This window comes from Ranitomeya variabilis, chromosome 1 (genome assembly GCF_051348905.1).
Source record: "Ranitomeya variabilis isolate aRanVar5 chromosome 1, aRanVar5.hap1, whole genome shotgun sequence".
Lineage (NCBI taxonomy): Eukaryota > Metazoa > Chordata > Amphibia > Anura > Dendrobatidae > Ranitomeya > Ranitomeya variabilis.
Window position 1 is genome coordinate 269377878 of NC_135232.1, and position 23248 is coordinate 269401125.

Sequence of the window (23248 nt, forward strand, 5' to 3'; positions counted from 1 at the left end):
AGACCAAGTAGGCATTGCCAGAGATTCTTCCTGGGAGGAGGGAACACGGTTACTTTTTCCTCTCTATGACATTACCCAATCATGAGCAGAAGGCGTCATTTATTGGGAAAACAAAGCACATGCCGCCTGAGCAGGTCAGACCGAGCTTTCTCTTTGTAATATGGAAGGACTGATGTGCCTGACCAGATCTCACAGATCTAACAGCCAGAGAGGAGAGCACACCTGTGTTTCATTAAAAAAAAAAACAACATGCAGCTTTTTTTCTCACTGCTATTTCTCTGTTTACCAGCGCCCACACTGGCTGCCTTGAAAAGATTACCTCACTGCTGGCACCTACTGTTATCACATGCAGGGAATGGAAGGAGAGCAGAGCTATGTGTCATCGCAAACACATCTGCAGCTGTTCTCTCATGGTAATCAGTGAGGGGGGAGCAGATCTAACAGTGCTGTGAGGGGAGAGCTGCAGGAGGTGTTTGCAATGACACACAGCTCTACTCCCCTCCACTGCTTGAAATAATTTTAGATGTCAACAGTAAGAACAGTGGAGAGTGGGGCTGTGTAATTACATTTCTCACACAGAGAAAGTCCAATCAGACCATTTCTGGGCCTTGTTCTAATTTTTTTCCTCGCGTGACGTTGACCAATCCAAAGCAAAAGATGTCATGCAGGGGGAAAAAAAATAAGCCCACAGTGAAGAATCTCTGGTATTGCTCCACTGGTCTTAGAAAAAAATAAAAAAAAAGAATCTAAAGTTAGCAAGCTATGATTTCTGCAACAAAGATGACAAATTAAAAAAAATCAAAAAAAAATTTATATTCGGCTCTGCAGCCACTATTCCATGATGAGGACAATTTAACATCCTAAAATTGGTGAAAGGTCCTCTTTATTAGACTCCATTGAAATCTAGCTCATGATGTATGACTAAAGCATAGTGGTAGATTAACAGGATAGTCCATAATGAGTTGTTGCTTTGTCTTTCAGGTGGATGAAGGCGCTGCACTAGAACAAGCTATTAAATTCTGCCAACTTCACATGGGCGCATCTGCCCAGAAACAGGTGAGTGACCCAGGCAGGCGAATGGAAAATGCTAGTAGATGTAAATGCCAAATTATGCTTCACTTGTGCTCATGAAACCGGGTATATTGGGGTAAAGATTGTGGATGTAGGTTAAAACCGTGCCATATATCTGCAGGGTTTTTGGCAAATATACAGTATTAGTTCTTACTTGCATCCCTGTCTCTTTATGGCTTAGGTCGAAGAAACCCATGTCTATACCTTAGGAAATAGCTGGGATACATTGTAGCAAAGCAATCCAATGGTTCAGCTCGTAGGTTACTCGCAATCTAAAATCCAAAGCAATAACCCTGTGGTATTTATTACATGGGGGTTTTTACTGGCAAACATACCTGCGTAGCTTAACCTTGGAAACTGCGTATAACAGTATACAGCTGACAGATCCCATATCTAGTGAATACCCTAGTTGTGCCGTATGCTACACTGGGCGACCCGGCAGGACATGCGCTTGTGGCCATTTTCGGCCATGTTCTCATGTAGCAGAAACACTTTTTCTCCTTCCTGTTTTTTTTGCCATTGTCTGCACCAAAATACACAAAAAAGCAGTATGCCCTGATTATTGGTTTTTTTGGATGTTTTGTTTTTTCTTATGTGTTTTGTGTGCAGATTTAACTTAAAATCTTAGTTGTGATTTTACATGAACTTTTTAGGCTCGCTATAGAAGCCCAAAAAAACTGCTGAAAATCCATTGCTTTTTTACTTAATAGGAAAGTGGCTTTACAGTTCAGTGTGAAAAGTTCCAAACCCTTTATATGTCCATTAGTGCCGTGCAGAGTTATAGTGTCGTACACAACACAAAAATAACCAGAAATAGAACACCGAAAAAGCCAAGCAAGGATTTGGAAAGTATTGTAGGAGAGTTTAAGCAGCTTATGGCTTGTTATTGCAGGGTTTTCCCTCTCCCTTTATCAAATCCATGTGACCACATATAAAATTAAAGGGACAGTATGTATATTCACAGATAAGTTCAACAGACGCCCAGATCTGATCACTTTTTCTGTGCGCTGTTTATGACCCTTCCCGCGTAGTTCTCCTGGGGATAGCACAGTATACGCCTACAGTGGCATACGTGGAACAGAGGGTCCAATTGTAAAAACAGGTACATTACATGGCATACTTCTTTGGCGAAGGCATATGTATAGGAAATTGCACACTGTTGTACTTTCCTATCGAATTAAGAAAATGATATCCCAAAGTCTACTGCCTATACACTATTGTGGTCTTACTCAGGTGAATGGTGCTCTCTGGATATTTTTAGCATATGTTTTTAAAGCTTTGGACTTATTTATGATAAATGTATGGTTTTGCACCAGTGGTAGAGATGTATAAATAACATTAATGTTAAGTATAATTCCTCACTGTAGGTCATCTGATAGCAGCATGGGGTAGACAAAAGGACCCTGAATGCAACGATGTATCACTTAGATTACTGGGAGCAGCTGTTCTGACACAATCAGAGCTTTTAGAGTTAGAATGAAGCAGAGCTGAGAAAGCAAACACCGCCCACACCAGGCTCTGTATATACAATGTCCATGGACAGTGAGCTGCTTATCACAGGAAGGGGCGGAGTCGGACTAGCATAGTCCAGCAATGTTGATCTCTTCACAGTTCGTAAACAACAGCACAAGTGACACATCCCTGAATTCTGTGCTTCAGCCTCTATCTCCTGCTGTCTTCAGATTACATAGCAAAAACTTGCTTGGGCTTAATAAAGTCCACTTTTTTAAATTTTGCCTTTTGAATCCGAGTGCTGCCTTCTTTCTGTGCTACATGTTATGGGACACATGGGGCATTTGTCTGGAGGCCTGGCACCCTCTGTGAGCAGATGCTAAGTGGGGCCGTTCTACAACCCCATATATACTCACATACCCAGGTGATGATGATTGTGTGTGTGAGATATACAGGTCCTTCTCAAAAAATTAGCATATAGTGTTAAATTTCATTATTTACCATAATGTAATGATTACAATTAAACTTTCATATATTATAGATTCATTATCCACCAACTGAAATTTGTCAGGTCTTTTATTGTTTTAATACTGATGATTTTGGCCTACAACTCCTGATAACCCAAAAAACCTGTCTCAATAAATTAGCATATCAAGAAAAGGTTCTCTAAACGACCTATTACCCTAATCTTCTGAATCAACTAATTACCTCTAAACACATGCAAAAGATACCTGAGGCTTTTAAAAACTCCCTGCCTGGTTCATTACTCAAAACCCCCATCATGGGTAAGACTAGCGACCTGACAGATGTCAAGAAGGCCATCATTGACACCCTCAAGCAAGAGGGTAAGACCCAGAAAGAAATTTCTCAACAAATAGGCTGTTCCCAGAGTGCTGTATCAAGGCACCTCAATGGTAAGTCTGTTGGAAGGAAACAATGTGGCAGAAAACGCTGTACAACGAGAAGAGGTGACCGGACCCTGAGGAAGATTGTGGAGAAGGACCGATTCCAGATCTTGGGGAACCTGAGGAAGCAGTGGACTGAGTCTGGTGTGGAAACATCCAGAGCCACCGTGCACAGGCGTGTGCAGGAAATGGGCTACAGGTGCCGCATTCCCCAGGTAAAGCCACTTTTGAACCATAAACAGCGGCAGAAGCGCCTGACCTGGGCTACAGAGAAGCAGCACTGGACTGTTGCTAAGTGGTCCCAAGTACTTTTTTCTGATGAAAGCAAATTTTGCATGTCATTCGGAAATCAAGGTGCCAGAGTCTGGAGGAAGACTGGGGAGAAGGAAATGCCAAAATGCCTGAAGTCCAGTGTCAAGTACCCAGTCAGTGATGGTGTGGGGTGCCATGTCAGCTGCTGGTGTTGGTCCACTGTGTTTCATCAAGGGCAGGGTCAATGCAGCTAGCTATCAGGAGATTTTGGAGCACTTCATGCTTCCATTGGCTGAAATGCTTTATGGAGATGAAGATTTCATTTTTCAGCACGACCTGGCACCTGCTCACAGTGCCAAAACCACTGGTAAATGGTTTACTGACCATGGTATTACTGTGCTCAATTGGCCTGCCAACTCTCCTGACCTGAACCCCATAGAGAATCTGTGGGATATTGTGAAGAGAAAGTTGAGAGACGCAAGACCCAACACTCTGGATGAGCTTAAGGCCGCTATTGAAGCATCCTGGGCCTCCATAACATCTCAGCAGTGTCACAGGCTGATTGCCTCCATGCCACGCCGCATTGAAGCAGTCATTTCTGCCAAAGGATTCCCGACCAAGTATTGAGTGCATAACTGAACATTATTATTTGATGGTTTTTTTGTTTGTTATTAAAAAACACTTTTATTTGATTGGACGGTTGAAATATGCTAATTTATTGAGACAGGTTTTTTGGGTTATCAGGAGTTGTAGGCCAAAATCATCAGTATTAAAACAATAAAAGACCTGACAAATTTCAGTTGGTGGATAATGAATCTATAATATATGAAAGTTTAATTGTAATCATTACATTATGGTAAATAATGAAATTTAACACTATATGCTAATTTTTTGAGAAGGACCTGTATATATTGTTCTGCCTCGGAGGATGAGGCGACTCGTGTCGAGGAGAAACCTACTCTACAAACAGGAAATGCTCTTGAATCTTCTGCATCAGTGAGCTGTATGCGGCTTGTGGGCTGCTCTCAGGACACCATTTGTGTAGCTGCTCAGAGTTATCATTTCCTGACTGATAAAATGGTTCTGAAATGGCAGCAGAAATTGTGATATAAATGCACATCCTGCCCACCTGTTTGCTCCACCGATGCCGCATCACATGTTCTCTAATTTCTAAGAATTCACATTCGCTTTATTTTTGTAAAGCCTAGCCCGCCTAGTAGTGCAATAAGCCCAGCCATGCCAGTATTGACCTTATGAAACAATCAGGATGCATGAGCCGGCTCTGTGCACGGCCGTGTAGGCTCTGCGGCACTCTGTATACAGGGGACAATATCTCGGCACACAGAGTCGGCATGCCATGACGTATGCCCCAGTAAGGCGCTTGTGCACATCTGTGTCATATTATGGCTTCATGCAAAGTGTAGTACCGCCATATGGTAGTGTGGAGATGTGTAATGCAAGCACTGTAGGGTCTTATGACCGCAAGAAGGCACAGAGCGTTGTTCAGGGGGTATCAGCTCACTGTAAATGAAGAGGCCCATGCTGAAATATCAAGTTCTTAGAGTTACTTTATTAAATAATGGGGTAAAGAGCTTCCCCTCTTCAACTCCATCTAGGTCTACCTTTAGGAAAGCTGGGTGACCACCTAGAAGGGCAGTGTTCCAGCTGCTGGATCTATAGAAGTGATCCCCTAGCAGAGGGTGCAATCATATTAATCTGTAATTACACAAAACATTAGATTTATCACTCAGGAATGTGGGAAAGCTGGGTGACAACTGCTGAGTACCCAAAAAATGGAAGCACTAAGCCCTTTTCTCTTGGGTGTCCTTTATTTGTTGCTTAGCAGGTATTTTGCAGATTAGATGCTGTGTTTCCCTAGGGTTCCCCCGTTGCCGTCTCTCTGCACCTCTGTGTAATGGACTCTGGGGACACCTGTCACCTCCTCCACCTGCTGTGTATTATGAGGAGGGCTCTCCGTCATCGGCCTCCCCTCACTCATGCAGCCATAGATGAGATGTGCCAAGGGGGTCTCTGCACCATTTACTGACTTCCATGTAACCGGGCTGTTTCCTTGTTGCCATGACACCTTCTATCTTATAATGAACCTCTTTTCTTGCCCCAGTGTTTCAGACCTGTCTTGACACCTATTGAGGGATGTAGTGAAAGGAGAGAGATTTTCTCTTATTTTCTGCATCCTTAGCGATGCCCAGACACCTGGCACTGTGCCAGCTGGGAACAGCCACTGCTCTGGAGGCAGTCTGGTAGAATGAGTCACTGCAGCGAGAGCAGAGAAGTGGGCCAGATGTGTGCATTCCACTAGCTGCCATCCTGCTATGTACCGTGTGTGCATATTCTCGCCAAAAGCTACCAGAATGTACAGGACTGTGCAAAAGGTTTAGGCAGGTGTGGAAAAAAGCTGCAAACTAAGAAACTTTCAAAAATAAAAATGTTAATTAAATTTGATCAATTTTGCAAAATGCATAGTGAATGAACAAAGGAGGAATCTAAATCAAGCCAAGATTTGGTGTGACACCCTTTTGCCTTCAAAACAACATCAAAACATCAATTCTTCTAGGTATACTTGCATGTAGCTTTTGTTGGACTCTAAGGTGCACACGTTCAGGATTTTTCGCGTTTTTTCGCTATAAAAACGTGATAAAAACGCGAAAAAAACGCTTACATATGCCTCCTATTATTTACAGGGTATTCCGCATTTTTTGTGCGAATGTTGCAATTTTTTCCGCGAAAAAATCGCATCGCGGAAAAAAAAGCAACATGTTCATTAAAAATGCGGAATTGCGGGGATTCCGCACACCTAGGAGTGCATTGATCTGCTTACTTCCCGCACGGGGCTATGCACACCATGCGGGAAGTAAGCAGATTATGTGCGGTTGGTACCCAGGGTGGAGGAGAGGAGACTCTCCTCCACGGACTGGGCACCATATAATTGGTCAAAAAAAATGAATTAAAATAAAAAATAGTGATATACTCACCCTCTGATGGCCCCCGAAGTGTTCCCGCCTCTCCGGTGCATGCTCTCTCTTCGGTTCCTATAGATGGTGTGGTTCAGGACCTGTGATGACGTCACTGTCTTGTGATTGGTCGCGTGACCGCTCATGTGACTCACGCGACCAATCACAAGCCGCGACGTCATCACAGGTCCTGAACCACACCATCTATAGGAACGGACGCCGCTGAGGAGATCGTCTGGGTGAGTATAACCATTTTTTATTTTTTTTATTATTTTTAAACATTCTATCTTTTACTATAGATGCTGCATAAGCAGCATCTATAGTAACAAGTTGGTCACACTTGTCAAACACTATGTTTGACAAGTGTGACCAACTTGTCAGTCAGTTTTCCAAGCGATGCTACAGATCGCTTGGAAAACTTTAGCATTCTGCAAGCTAATTACGCTTGCAGAATGCTAAAAAAACGGGAAAAAAACGCAAAAAAAAAAATGCAGATTTCTTGCAGAAAATTTCCGGTTTTCTTCAGGAAATTTCTGCAAGAAATCCAGACGTGTGCACATACCCTAATGCTTCTGTGTTCTCTATGAGAGAGCCAATGTCAGCCATCTCTGGTGGCATCTTATCTCAGGGAGAACAGAAGGATCGGTAGGCCAAAAATTGGACATGCTGGACCCTTAACTCACCCAACAACATCTGTCAGGAGCCCGTACTCACATTAGATTGTCTGCTGAACCTGTCCGTATCGAAGGATTTTCTGTTTGTCAAATGTGTATAGGGACCTTTATTGTGAAGCATTTTTTCCATACCTGCCTAAAACATTTGCACCTTAATGCATGTATACAAAACATGTAATATGTATACAAAACATGTAATATATATACAGGGTTATTTACTCTCTACTTTACCCAGAATAATTTCTGTAACTTCTAAAAGAGACTGCCGACCGTACTGCAATTTGGGCCGTACAAACCTTGGTTCATGACAAACTGTTGTTTTAAAGCAGGTTTTGAAAATGTCCATAATTCGCATCCAAGCGTGCCTGCACACGCCATTCCATATTGTTGAATGTATTCCGCAGGATGTCTGGGGTCATAGCCTGAATTCCTCGCTTTATGTTCTCTGAGTGCCTGCAGTGTTCGTGGCTTGTTACTGTACACCCAATCCTTCAAATGGCTAAAAGGAGAAAATTGGGAAATAAATTATTTTCTCTCGATCTGGCCCTTTCAACATGAAAAACAGTGACGGGCGAACATGACTTTTCTTGGCCGCACCTAGACATGTGGAATATGACATGCCTATCTCCTAGGAAAGTCTGTGCAATGATTTACGTGGAGATGCTAGAAGTTGCTATTTCACATGAATAGTTTCCTCCGACATTTTTGGACCTTCTCCATCATGTCTACCCAATAATGTTCCTGTACATTCCAGCTTATTCATCAATGAGAGAATACACAGCTTGGATGGTGGATTTCGACCTCCAAACTTCTTTAGGAACTCACTTTAGCACTTCTTTAAGGACTCAGTTTTCCAAAATTTGTTCACAATGAAAACATGCTCCTCCAAACTGTGTCTGTACATTGTTAATAAATGAAGAACGGATTTGGCAGGAATGAAATGCAAGCATCACACATAAACTACCGACACGCATAAAGGCGTGCAGGAAGTCTATCTCGTAGTGGAGACGGCCATCTGCTGAGGTTCATTGCACTCTCACTTCTCATGAACCAAAGTATGTACACTCCAACTCTCAGTACGGTCGAACGTCTCTTTTAGGGGTTGCAGCACTTATTCCTTGTGAATAGCCCTGTACCTGAATGGCCTGTTATCTCTATGTTATTCTATACTTTGTCCATCTATTAATGATGTATATTGTCAGCAATGTGCAATGAAGATCGCCAGCGCCACCATAAGGATACGGTTGTCGGTGCTGGTCAGTCATATAGATAGCTGTTTGTGGTTTACTTATGTGCTTGGCTATATTGGGAATGATAGCAATATCTTGTTATTAAAATCGTGGAACTAATTCTGTAAAAAATGTTTTAATATTTTTGGTAATTGCCTCCTAGCCTCAAATTGTAATACATTGCACTTTTATTTCGTACACAGCAAACTGCAGACACACCCAGCACCCCAAAGATTATTAAGGACCCCCGTGAGATTGCTTTTCCTTTGCCTGCTGTGTCCGTGCAGCTAACCCCTCTCAATTTGGCCACATTCAGCCCTGAGAACTTTTTGCGATTATCTGAGCACCAATTCAAAGTTAAGCCTGTGCCAACCACTTCATCATCATCATCCTCATCATCATCTCCTCCTGAAACCAGTCGAGGACCAGGGTCCAGGGTGTGCTCCACCGTGTCGCAAGTCATCCGCGGTGAGTTTCTCATGTACTAAGAGCTCCGAATCCCATGGACATGCTGTACACGCTGGATTTAATGTGTCATTGTTATGTCACCAGTGTCTGAGTCCAATTCTGCTTATTAAAATCCTTACTGTGTATCTTTCCTGTAGAAGAAGCACACATAGATGATTCATCATTCCCACAAACTAACCAACCAACTAAAACAGCAACAGTCACCACCGCACCAGACGCTTCTCAGTGGCAGCCAGAAGCCGGGACGGGTTTTGCCTGTTCCAGTCACTCCGAAACAGGTAATCAGAAATTCATGGTCACCATTAGCAAAATTTTGGTTCTTACTATCAAACATGGTACCTGTGCACAGGTCGTGTATGTGGTAATGTAGGTCATTCCAATGCCATTCAATAGAGTAAACCGCAGTACCTAATACAACCTGTGAACGGGTGTGGCACTATTTTTGGAAGATAAAGCAGCCATGTTTTTCCAATGATCAAGGTATCCAGCATAAACCTTAGAAGAGAGTGATCCTCAGTTCCACGGACTAATATTATGAAGGCAGGGGCAGCACTATGTAAAAATGATCCTTTATACACCCTTGCAATGTTTCATCTGCTCCAGGATTCTCTCTCGAACAGCAAAGTCTGGCACATGTGCCGTGTATAAATGTAAAGTGCTTACAGCAATCAACTGGGTTGTCCACTACTGGACACATCCTTCTTAATCCGTTCAGGTCCTGAAAATAAACTCAATGGATACTCGCCGCTATTCCCGGAGAGTGATGTAACATTGTCGAGTCTACTGCAGCCAATGAGTGGCTGGCAGAGGTGTGGCTAGGATTTTGGTTCAGGGGGGAGAAGCTTCTGAGTGGGCCCCTAGCCAAGTAACATTGATTATAACTGGGTGACGCACCCTAATAGTGGAGGAGAACCGCAGATGACCGCACTGCTGCTCAAAATAATCTCTATACAAAGACCAACATTGATATGGTCAGTGGTAGATACCAGCCCTGAAGAACATATAACAGGTCAAAGTACAGTTACAGATGGTGACTTACTGCTGACATTCTTTCTGATGTAGTTGTTCACTTTTCCATCTGGCCCAGACCGACGCAACTTCTTCCATCCATGACTCATTTGCAGAGATTAAAACAAAGACACGTTTCACTCATATTTTCAGCACGTCACCATCTATTCCCAATCTGCACAAACTCCACATCCTGCTGATATCCCAATGCTGCTGCTGTGTGTATCCCTATTACTGCACCTGCTGTGTAGTTCTCTGTGCCCTCTAAATTCTAAAGCACCCCTCTATAATATAGTAATGCTGGGTGCAAGTGCCCTAGAAAACAGTGCCCACATTTTGCTCCCTAGAAAGTAATAGTGCCCTGTGTGCCCATTTAATAGTAACAGTAACCTGAGTTCCCCTATAACAGTAAGTGCCCACTTTACATTTAATAATGTCCCGAGTCTCCCCCCCTGTACAGCTCCCCTATACACAGTATGATGCTCTCTTATACATAACATAATGCCTCCGCACTGTAATGTACCCCCACACAGTATACTGACCCCTTAGAAGCCCCCAACATGCATGGTGGCCCCAACACTGTGTGATGGCCCCTTCACTGTAATCCTCACACTGTATGATGGCCCCCTAGATAGCTTCCATATAGTATAATGTGCCAGATAGTCCTCAATATAGTATAATACATTCATCATAGGCCTGTATAGTATAATGCACTCCCCATAGGTCTTTATAGTATAATGCACTCCCTATAGGCCTGTATAGTATAATGCATTCCCCATAGGCCTGAATGGTATAATGCACTCCCCATAGGCCTGTATAGTATAATGCATTCCCCATAGGCAGCCTGTATAATATAATACACCCCCATAGGCAGCCAGCATAGTATAACGCACCCCCGTAGGCAGTCTGTATAGTAAAATGCACCCCCATTAGGCAGTCAGTACAATATAATGCACCCCCATAGGCAGCCAGTACAGTATAATGCACCCCCATAGGCAGCCAATACAGTATAATGCACCCCCATTAGGCAGCCAGCAGAGTATAATGCACCTCCATAGGCAGCCAGTACAGTATAATGCACCCCCATATGCATCCCCATAGGCAGACTCCATAGTATAATGCACCCCCATAGGCAGCCAGTACAAGTATAATGCACTCCATAGGCTGCCTGTATAGTTTATTGCACCCCCATAGGCAGCCAGTACAGTATAATGCACCCCCATAGGCAGCCAGTACTGTATAATACACCCCCATAGGCAGCCAGTACAGTATAATGCACCTCCATAGGCAGCCAGTACAGTATAATGCACCCCCATAGGCAGCCAGTACAGTATAATGCACCCCCATAGGCAGCCTTCATATTATAATGCACCCCCATTAGGCAGCCAGTACAGTATAATGCACCCCCATTAGGCAGCCTGTATAGTATAATGCACCCCCATTGGGCAGCCTGTATAGTATAAAGCACCTCCATTGGGCAGCCTGTATAGTATAATGCACCCCCATTGGGTAGCCAGTACAGTATAATGCACCACCATTGAGCAGCCAGTACAGTATTATTATTATTTATTTATATAGCACCATTAATTCCATGGTGCTGTACATGAGATAATGCACCCCGATTAAAAAATAAAAAATAAATCCAATACTCGCCTCTCTTCCTCCTTGTTCCTGCGGTGCTCTGAGCGCCCGCTCATCTCCAGACCGCGGTCGCTGAGTACTGACATCATCGTGACCCCCTGTCATTGTTGATGTTGGTGACGTCAGACACTTACAGGGGGATGATGGGAGAGGGAGCGTAAGGCCGGCGTCACACTGGCGTATTGCATACAATGCGAGATCATCGGATGCGATATGCTAATGACCCTCGGCTCCTGATCTGCTGAGAGCAGGAGCCGAGTGCCATGCGTCTGTGCTCCGATTCTCTCGCACAGGGAGGATCGGAGCACAGCTGCGGAGGAGGAGGCGGAGAAATGAATTTCTCCATCTCCTCCATTGCTGGGGTCTGCTTATATCGCACAGCACTCGGATGATATCCGAGTGGTGTGCGCTGTCTCACTCGCACCCATAGGCTTATATGGGTGCGAGTGAGCCGAGAGTTTTCCTCGGTCCGAGACAATCGCAGCATGCTGCGATTGTCTCGGAGTGAGGAAAACGGCCGACAAAAAGTCGGCTGCTGGGATCTGCCCCATATGTTAGCATTGGTCCAAGTGCAATGCGATTTTTTTATCGCATTGCACTCTGCCGTTTAAAACGCCAGTGTGACGCCGGCCTAACACTCCTTCTCTCATCAATGCGGTCAGCTGCATGGGCATCCAGCCGATACAGTTGACCTTGCGATGACGAGCAGGGGGGGCCCACTGCTGGCACCGGCCCCCCCACCGCCTCCTCAAGGGCCCCATACCGGCCGAATGGCAGAGCAGGGAGATCGATTTTCCCTGCTCTGCCACTGCCCCCCCTGTAGCTACGTTACTGGTGGCTGGTCATTGTTTTTATTTCCATTGGGGTCCTGAATTGTAAAATATGTCAATAAAGCTGTTGTAGAAGAATACAGGGTGTATATCCCAAATATATTCATAATATGATCCATCATATACGTCTAGTCATAGTTATAGATGCACAATAATTGACAGTAGTGCATACCATGCAGCCAAAACTGCAAAAAAACAACTAAAAAATGTTGCAAAATTCATGTGCAGTTTAGCCAGGCAGTAAACTATAGTGCCTTAATGCATTTATTGTGTGTTTATCATGAGAGAAATTGGATTGCAGTCGCCCTCTTTTATAGTAATTTTCACCTTCTCTTGAATCACAGCTTGCAGCTCAAGACCACCTCCTCCTCCAGAGCCAAGTGTCCAGCCCAGCAAAGCAGATGGCGCACGAAACAAGTCGAGGGTCCCCCCACATGTGCCAAAGCTCTTCATTCCCTCCTCAAGTGTTTCCAAATTTCCTCCAGAGATCACCGTAACACCTCCAACGCCAACCCTCCTCTCTCCCAAAGGTAGCATCTCCGAAGAGACCAAGCAGAAACTGAAGGTGAGGAATCTCAAGGAAGGAAGGATGAGAATGTTATGGATGGTTGTTATCCAGTATACTCCAGATTTATGATGGCAGAAAGCCTTGTATCCAGTGCGTTCACGTTTTTTTTTCCTCTTCTTTTTACAGTCCGTCATTTTATCTTCTCAGTCTGCTGCCAATGTAAAGAAAGAGACTCTGTGTCAGCCAGCCCTTGAGATCCTAGACATCTCAAGTCAAGAGTCATCCCTGGAAAGTGACACAGATGAGGATGACGACTACATGGACATATGAAGAATTTATAACTGTAGCTTCTCAACATCATGCACCTGAAGAAGTCTGCGTCTGATAGCCACCAGATTGTGCTTGCATGTTACAGCTGCCGGCATGCGGATTGCTTTTGCTGCCAATAGCCAAACCATTGTACGCCAGTTCTGCACACAGGTTGTGGAGCAGGGTCAGGGCACCGAAAACTGTACATTGACCCAAAAGGTCTTGTAGCTGATGCTGTTAAGTGAATTAAGGTTCAAACTCTGAAGATTTAGGAGGAAACTTTATCAGGAGTGTTCTGCAGCTCTACCCTTGGTGCTGAAAATGGGACTTTTGTATTGGTGGGGTCGCTGGAGCTCACAGGCTTTGCCTTCTTTTAAGGTCCATTTTTTTTTTTATTACATAATGTGACGTTTGTAAAATAAAAGATAAATGTATATGAAAAGAAATTTGAGATAAATAAGATTCCAAATGAAAAGATAAATGTTGCACATTTTTGTATAAAAAATAAAACAATTCTATAATTTTCACGAGTATCTCGTGGCTTCCGCATCTCCCTTGAAATTAGACTGAGTACACTGGAGGTGAGGCAGAGCGTTCTCACTGCCCAGCCTTACGCTGCTACTAGGATCTGTAAGGGAATTGTAAGGACTCTTGCCCTGAAGAAATGGGGGCTGATTCATCAAACAGTTTGCACCCGGAATCTGGCATAAAACTATTGGAAATGTCACAGTGTTTTTTTGCTCCAAAAATTCCATTTTTGCTACTTTTGCTTTTACTATGTCAGCTCCCACAACGTTTTATAAAGCGAGTGGAGCTTAGCGTGAGGGGCCATAGCCTGACAAAGTCATCATAATTTACAAAAATTAAGGCAGAAGTATTCTCCAGTCAGTTAAAAGCTCATTTTTTATAGATTTTTTTTTGGTGGGGGGTGAGGAAGTCTAAAAACTTTGTGCCCTTTTGTAAAAGTCTTTACTGAAATATAAAGCACTGCATTCAGTGCATTTGACATGTATGGTTTTTTTTAAGAAAAATTTTGGTTCAGTGCTTGACATAAGCAAATGAATATGCAGGATCTGGTGCAACTAAAGAAAAGAGGACGCGCAGATGCCAGCAGGTAGGAGGGGTTCGCTTAGCACTCTTCAAAAAGTCCCGGAACACTGACATTACCTATGGACCAGGGACCTTTCACAACACAGAATGCTTTAGGTATCCACAGCAGATCAGATGTCCAGTTGCACAACATCGGCCCACCAAAAACATCATTCCTTTATTTTAGCATTATGTAGAATCGTGGAGCATTAGTCCATGCAGCTGCTGTGTTTGGATATAGTCCGAAGCTCTAGCTTCTCAAACACCACTGAAAACACCATAAAAAACACAGTCGCAGAAATTCGTAAAGGTTCCAATCGTATTTTCTCTTTTTCCCCTTTATATCCAAGTAACAACTATTTAATTTCTCAAGTCTTTCTGTTCTAAGACCACAGCATTATTGAAAACACTTTGATGTCTGCTCATACATATCTTATAAAAGGGTCGGAACGTAGCACTGCATGTTCTACCCTAGAAGAAATTATTCTAGGACGGAGTATTTCTGTACCCTCCATGACATGAGGTGATCAACACAAGAGCATTTTGTTTTGTTTTTTGCTTTTTTATGTAAAACTGCATTCTTTATATGGCTCTCAACATAGAACAATGCATGTTTATACTGCTCTTTGACCACCAGGTGGCAGTAGTCTGTTGTATTCCATGTATGACACCGTTAGTCTAAAAATGTGACAATGTCAGATGTCGCCCAGCAGTGAGCCAAGAAGACACATGTATCAGGGGACCACAATGCTCACATATATTGTAGATCTACTTATTAATTACTATTTCATACGTTTTTATATACTCCTAAGGCTGGTTTACACCTTGGACTCCTGCTGCCCATTCTTGGTGGCTCTTGGAAACAGTAAAAGGGAAAGTCTAATATAGCAATGCATAATGTGTTATAGATCATTGGTGTAAAATGCTAAAGGATACATTCAGGAGCCCAGTTATTGGAAGCTGCCAAAAGCGAAGAACTCCTCACTTTCCAGTCAGGCGAACCAACCGAGTATTTCAAGAGGAAGACCCTTCAGGAAACTCCAGTGGTTTTTTTTCTGTAGCCTTTTTTAGCATTATTTTTGTTTTGTTTGTTCCCTTAGCACTTTTTTGAAATTTTTGACCGCCGGCAGTTTTTTCTTTTTAATATTTGAGTATTTAGTGTAAGGTTGCAACTTTTGGTATTCTCGCGCCATTTTTTGCTCCGCTCCAACAAAGTGGGTGGCGCTGGGGTATAACTGTAGCGTGGCAACCTTCGCTTGTCAAACTCCTGATGAGTGGCAGCGATCCTTACCCCACAAATCTTATTCCAGTCCTCGACTTCACTAAGATTTGTGGTGAGGCGCACATACCACTTTTCAGATGCTCCAGATACAGGCATCCGTCTCGGGAGTGTCTGACCACAGTATGCCCCTAATCAAGGCCGTCGTGAAACACGCCAGCCTTGATTTTGTGCACATACCCTAAAATGATGCCAAGAAACAGGAAAATGCTTCCTATATAATCTGGATTAAAGGGAACCTGTCACCCCCCCTGGCGTTTTTAACTAAAAGAGCCACCTTGTGCAGCACTAATGCTGCATTCTGTGAAGGTGGCTCTTTTTTGGGGGGGTCCCTTCCAACGCTGCAATATTACTTTTTATAATTTGCGCGCCATACCTGTAGTCTGTTCGGGGGGGCACGTCTTTTCCCCCGGACACAACCGCCTCCCAGCCATCACTCAGCCGTGCCGGGCGCAGCCTCCTCTGATTCAGTAACGTACCCGGCACCTGCGCTGTGCTTTCCTTTTTCAGGCAAACGGCGCATGCCTGAAAAAGGAAAGCACAGTGCAGGCGCCGGGTACGTTACTGAAGGCAGAGGATGCGGCGCACAGAGGGGCTGAGTGATGGCTGGGAGGCAGTTGTGTCCTGGGGAAAAGACGTTATCACACACACACACACACACACCCCCCCCCTCCACCGGACAGACTAAAGGTATGGCGGGCAAATTATAAAAAGTAATATTGCAGCGTTGGAAGGGACCACAAAAAGAAGAGCCACCTTCACAGAATGCTGCATTAGTACTGCACAAGGTGGCTCTTTTTGTTAAAAATGCCAGCAGGATTGACAGGTTCCCTTTAATAGCATTTACAGCCATTGAACCCTAAGGCTCATAACACGTATAATCTGTAATAAGACACCTACAGAACCATACAATATTTTTGTGTTCCTCTGAAATTACACAAAGGCAGTCTGTAATAAAATATAATTCTGGCAACATGGAGGTATTTTCCCCAAGGATTATTAATTCTGGGGGATCAAAAGGTATCATGGAGGCACCATTTCACCGAGTGCTACAGGTGTCTGTCTGGGTTCACAAATTGTGTAGCTTACCGCATGATTTCCGTTTTTTCTTTTTTGTGTGTGTGTGTGCGGAATTGGCTTTAGTTGCATTTTTTAAAGCTCAGCATGTCAATTTCTTTTGCAGAAACTTTTTGCTATGGATTTTACCCAATTCAAAATTCACAGGTTAACCCCTTCATGACCAAACCCCTTCATGATCACATCACATAAAATTATGTCATATGGTTGGAGTAGGTGCATGGAGGTGGCTCTGGAACTGAGCAATGTTACCAAGTCAGCATCTGTCTGTAAAAGTAGTGACCAGATGGCACTCTGATCACTGCTGTTTAACAATTAATCACTGATGGTGGTATCTAATTGGCTGGTACATGTGACTGGCAGTGACCATCAGTGCAATCCCCCTGCAATGCGATCATAGGGCACTGATGGGTTACCCTGATAGCCGGGCGGGATTCTACTGAAGTCTTCCATGGCTACCATGCTGCTCTTTCTATGAAGCCCTGTATGTGGGCTTCATAGGAAAACTGCAATTTAAATATATACTGCAGCACAAGTACAAAGTGTAATAAATCAAGTGATCATAAGTTCAAGTCCGTAAGGAGACAAAGGAAAAAATGGTTCTAACATCATGTATGTATAGAAGTTTACATCACTACCCCCACCTCTTTTCCCATGTAAAAAAATATTTATATACACTGCTCAAAAAAATAAAGGGAACACAAAAATCCCACATCCTAGTTATCACTGAATGAAATATTACAGGCTGATCCAACTTTAGTGGAAATGCCTCAAGACAAGGAAATGATGCTCAGTAGTGTGTGTGGCCTGCACGTGCCTGTATGACCTCCCTACAACGCCTGGGCATGCTCCTGATGAGGCGGCGGATGGTCTCCTGAGGGATCTCCTCCCAGACTTGGATTAAAGCATCCGCCAACTCCTGGACAGTCTGTGGTGCAACGTGACGTTGGTGGATGGTGCGAGACATGATGTCCCACAACATGTGTTCAATCGGATTCAGATCTGGGAAACGGGCTGGCCAGTCCATAGCTTCAATGCCTTCATCTTGCAGGAACTGCTGACATACTCCAGCCACATGAGGTCCGGCATTGTCCTGCATTAGGAGGAACCCAGGGCCAACCGCACCAGCATATGGTCTCACAAGGGGTCTGAGGATCACATCTCGGCACCAAATGGCCACCTCTGGCGAGCACATAAAGAGACTGTGCGGCCCTCCAAAGAAATGCAACCCCACACCATTACTGACCTACTGCCAAACCGGTCATGCTGAATGATGTTGCAGGCAGTAGATCGCTCTCCACGGCATCTCCAGACTCTGTCACATGTGCTCAGTGTGAACCTGCTTTCATCTGTGAAGAGCACAGGGCGCCAGTGGCGAATTTGCCAATCCTGCACGGTGTTGGGCTGTGAGCATAACCCCCATCTGTGGACGTCGGGCAGTCAGACCATCCTCATGGAGTCAGTTTCTAACCGTTTATGCAGATACATGCACATTTGTGGCCTGTTGGAGATCATTTTGCAGGGCTCTGACAGTGCTCCTGTTCCTCCTTGCACAAAGGCTGAGGTAGCGTCCTGCTTCTGGGTTGTTGCCCACCTACGGCCCCCTCAACGTCTCCTGGCGTACTGGCCTGTCTCCTGGTAGCGCCTCCAGCCTCTGGACACTACGGTGACAGACACCGCAAACCTTTCCACAGCTTGCATTGATGTGCCATCCTGGATGATCTCCACTACCTGAGCCACTTGTGTGGGTTGTAGAGTCCGTCTCATGCTACCACGAGTGTGAAAGCACAACCAACATTCAAAAGTGACCAAATCATCAGCTAAAAAGCATTGGTACTGAGATGTGGTCCCCACTTGCAGAACCACTCCTTTATTGAGTGTGTCTTGATAATTGCCAATAATTTCCATCTGTTGTCTACTCCATTTGCACAACAGCATGTCAAATTGATTGTCAAACCGTGTTGCTTCCTAAGTGGACAGTTTGATTTCACAGAAGTTTGATTTACCGGAAATTATATTCTGTTTAAGTGTTCACTTTATTTTTTTGAGCAGTGTGTATACATATATATATATATATATATATATATATATATATATATATATATATATATATATATATATATATATATATATATATATATATACAGTGCCTTGCGAAAGTATTCGCCCCCCTGGAACTTTTCATCCTTTCCCCACATATCATGCTTCCAACACAATTGTGAAGTTGAACGAAATTTATTGGTTATTTTAAATTTTTGTGGAAATTCAAAAACTGAAAAGTGGGGCATACAATATTATTCGGCCCCTTTACTTTCAGTGCAGCAAACTCACTCCAGAACTTCATTGTGGATCTCTGAATGATCCAATGTTGTCCTAAATGCCTAATGACAATAAATATAATCCTCCTGTGTGTAATCAAGTCTCCGTATAAATACACCTGCTCTGTGATAGTCTCAGGGTTCTGTTTAAAGCACAGAGAGCATCATGAAGACCAAGGAACACAACAGGCAGGTCCGTGATACTGTTGTGGAGAAGTTTAAAGCCGAATTTGGGTACAAAATGATTTCCAAAACTTTAAACATCCCAAGGAGCACTGTGCAAGCGATCATATTAAAATGGAAGGAGTATCATACCACTGCAAATCTACCAAGCCACGGCCTTCCCTCTAAACTGTCATCTCAAACAAGGAGAAGACTGATCAGAGATGCAGCCAAGAGGCCCATGATCACTCTGGATGAACTGCAGAGATCTACAGCTGAGGTGGGACAGTCTGTCCATAGGACAACAATCAGTTGTACACTGCACAAATCTGGCCTTTATGGAAGAGTGGCAAGAAGAAAGCCATTTCTCAAAGATATCCATAAAAAGTGTTGTTTAAAGTTTGCAACAAGCCACCTGGGAGACAAACCAAACATGTGGAAGAAGGTGCTCTGGTCAGATGAAACCAAAATCGAACTTTTTGGCAACAATGGCAAACGATATGTTTGGCGTAAAGGCAACACAGCTCATCACCCTGAACACACCATCCCCACTGTCAAACATGGTGGTCGCAGCATCATGGTTTGGGCCTGCTTTTCTTCAGCAGGAACAGGGAAGATGGTTAAAATTGATGGGAAGATGGATGGAGCCAAATACAGGACCATTTTTGAAGAAAACCTGTTGGAGTCTGCAAAAGACCTGAGACTGGGACGGAGATTTGTCTTCCAACAAGACAATGATCCCAAACATAAAGCAAAATCTACAATGGAATGGTTCACAAATAAACGTATCCAGGTGTTAGAATGGCCAAGTCAAAGTCCAGACCTCAATCCAATCGAGAATCTGTGGAAAGAGCTGAAAACTGCTGTTCACAAATGATCTCCATCAAACCTCACTGAGCTCGAGCTGTTTGCCAAGGAAGAATGGGCAAGAATTTCAGTCTCTCGATGTACAAAACTGATAGAGACATATCCCAGTCGACTTGCAGCTGTAATCACAGCAAAAGGTGGCGCAACAAAGTATTAAGTTAAAGGGGCCGAATAATATTGCACACCCCACTTTTCAGTTTTTGAATTTCCGCAAAATTTTAAAATAACCAATAAATTTCGTTCAACTTCACAATTGTGTTCCACTTGTTGTTGATCCTTCACCAAAAATTTACATCTGGTATCGTTATGTTTGAAGCATGATATGTGGTTACAGGTTGAAAAGTTCCAGGGGGCCGAATACTTTCGCAAGGCACTGTGTGTGTATATATATATATATATATATATATATATATATATATATATATATATATATATATATATATATATATATATATATATATATATATATATATATATATACACTCACTGGCCACTTTATTAGGTACACCATGCTAGTAACGGGTTGGACCCCTTTTGCCTTCAGAACTGCCTCAATTCTTCGTGGCATAGATTCAACAAGGTGCTGGAAGCATTCCTCAGAGATTTTGGTCCATATTGACATGATGGCATCACACAGTTGCCGCAGATTTGTCGGCTGCACATCCCTGATGCGAATCTCCCGTTCCACCACATCCCAAAGATTTCATGTTGTTTACGCCAAATTCTGACCCTACCATCCGAATGTCGCAGCAGAAATCGAGACTCATCAGACCAAGCAACGTTTTTCCAATCTTCTACTGTCCAATTTCGATGAGCTTGTGCAAATTGTAGCCTCAGTTTCCTGTTCTTAGCTGAAAGGAGTGGTACCCGGTGTGGTCTTCTGCTGCTGTAGCCCATCTGCCTCAAAGTTCGACGCACTGTGCGTTCAGAGATGCTCTTAGGCCTACCTTGGTTGTAACGGGTGGCGATTTGAGTCACTGTTGCCTTTCTATCAGCTCGAACCAGTCTGCCCATTCTCCTCTGACCTCTGGCATCAACAAGGCATTTCCGCCCACAGAACTGCCGCTCACTGGATTTTTTTTCTTTTTCGGACCATTCTCTGTAAACCCTAGAGATGGTTGTGCGTGAAAATCCCAGTAGATCAGCAGTTTCTGAAATACTCAGACCAGCCCTTCTGGCACCAACAACCATGCCACGTTCAAAGGCACTCAAATCACCTTTCTTCCCCATACTGATGCTCGGTTTGAACTGCAGGAGATTGTCTTGACCATGTCTACATGCCTAAATGCACTGAGTTGCCGCCATGTGATTGGCTGATTAGAAATTAAGTGTTAACAAGAAGTTGGACAGGTGTACCTAATAAAGTGGCCAGTGAGTGTATATATATATATATATATATATATATATATATATATATATATATATATATATATATATATATACTAGCTGAAGAGCCCGGCGTTGCCTGGGCATAGTAAATATCTGTGGTTAGTTATAGCACCTCACTCCTCTTATTTTCCCCCTCACTCCTCTCATTCCCCCCTAACACTTGTCATTTCGACCTACCTCACATCTGTCATTTTCCGATCACTCCACTATTTTCCCTCACTCCTCTCATTTTGCACTCACACCTTTTCATTTCATTTTCACCTCACACCTCTCATTTTCACCTCAGTATATACATGTTTGTCATCTCCCTTATATATAGTACACATCTGTATGTCATCTCCTGTATATAGTATATACCTGTATGTCATCTCCCCTGTATATAGTATATACTTGCTGTGTGTCATCTCCCCTGTATATAGTATATACCTGTATGTCATCTCCTCCTATATATAGTATATACCTGTATGTAATCTCCTGTATATAGTATATACCTGTGTGTCATCTCACCTATCTATAGTATATATCTGTGTGTCATCTCCTCCTGTATATAGTATATACCTGTATGTCATCTGCTCCTGTATATAGTATATACCTGTGTGTCATCTCCTCCTGTATATAGAATATACCTGTATGTCATCTCCTCCTGTAGGTAGTATGTACCTGTATGTCATCTCCTCCTCTATATAGTATATACCTGTGTGTTATCTCTCCTGTATATAGTATATACCTGTGTGTTATCTCCCCTGTAAATAGTATATATCTGTATGTCATCTCCTCCTGGATTAGACCTCGTTCACACCTTATTTGGTCAGTATTTTTACCTCAGTATTTATAAGCTAAATTGGCAGCCTGATAAATCCCCAGCCAACAGTAAGCCCACCCCCTGGCAGTATAAATTAGCTCACACATACACATAATAGACAGGTCATGTGACTGACAGCTGCCGGATTCCTATACGGTACATTTGATGCTCTTGTAGTTTGTCTGCTTATTAATCAGATTTTTATTTTTGAAGGATAATACCAGACTTGTGTGTGTTTTAGGGCGAGTTTCGTGTGTCAAGTTGTGTGTGTTGAGTTGCGTGTGGCGACATGCATGTAGCGACTTTTGTGAGATGAGTTTTGTGTGGCGACATGCGTGTAGCAACTTTTTGTGTGTCGAGTTGCATGTGACAGGTTAGTGTAGCAAGTTGTGTGCAGCAAGTTTTGCGCATGGCGAGTTTTGCGCGTGGCGAGTTTCATGTGTGGTGCCTTTTGAGTATGTGCAAGTTTTGTGTGAGGCAACTTTTGCATGTGTTGCAACTTTTGTGCATGTGGCAATTTTTCCGCGTGTGCAAGTTTTGCGTGTGGCGAGTTTTCCATGAGGTGAGTTTTGCACGTGTGGCGAGTTTTGCATGTGGAGAGTTCTGCGCGTGGCGAGTTTTGAGCGGCGACTTTTGTGTTTCGACTTTTATGTGGCGAGGTTGGTGTATATGTGGTGAAATGTGCGCTGAGGGTGGTATATGTGTTCGAGCACGTGGTAGTGTGTGGCGCATTTTGTGTGTGTGTTCATATCCCCGTGGTGGTGTGGTGATTATCCCATGTCGGGGCCCCACCTTAGCAACTGTACGGTATATACTCTTTGGCGCCATCGCTCTCATTCTTTAAGTCCCCCTTGTTCACATCTGGCAGCTGTTAATTTGCCTCCAACACTTTTCCTTTCACTTTTTCCCCATTATGTAGACAGGGGCAAAATTGTTTGGTGAATTG

At 43.5% G+C, this 23248-nt stretch overlaps 1 protein-coding gene across 8 annotated transcripts in view; it reads left to right on the forward strand.

The window, feature by feature from the left end:
• Positions 1-13844, forward strand: part of CABIN1 (calcineurin binding protein 1) — a 242231-nt gene extending 228387 nt beyond the window's left edge. For all 8 annotated transcript variants that reach the window (XM_077293470.1, XM_077293474.1, XM_077293475.1 and 5 more), the window contains 5 exons: positions 982-1056; positions 8759-9023; positions 9161-9301; positions 12847-13067; positions 13197-13844. In XM_077293470.1, the coding sequence (XP_077149585.1) occupies positions 982-1056; positions 8759-9023; positions 9161-9301; positions 12847-13067; positions 13197-13340 (846 nt within the window). In that variant the 3' untranslated portion in view covers positions 13341-13844. The remainder of the gene's footprint in view (positions 1-981; positions 1057-8758; positions 9024-9160; positions 9302-12846; positions 13068-13196) is intronic.
• The last annotated feature ends 9404 nt before the right edge of the window (positions 13845-23248 follow it).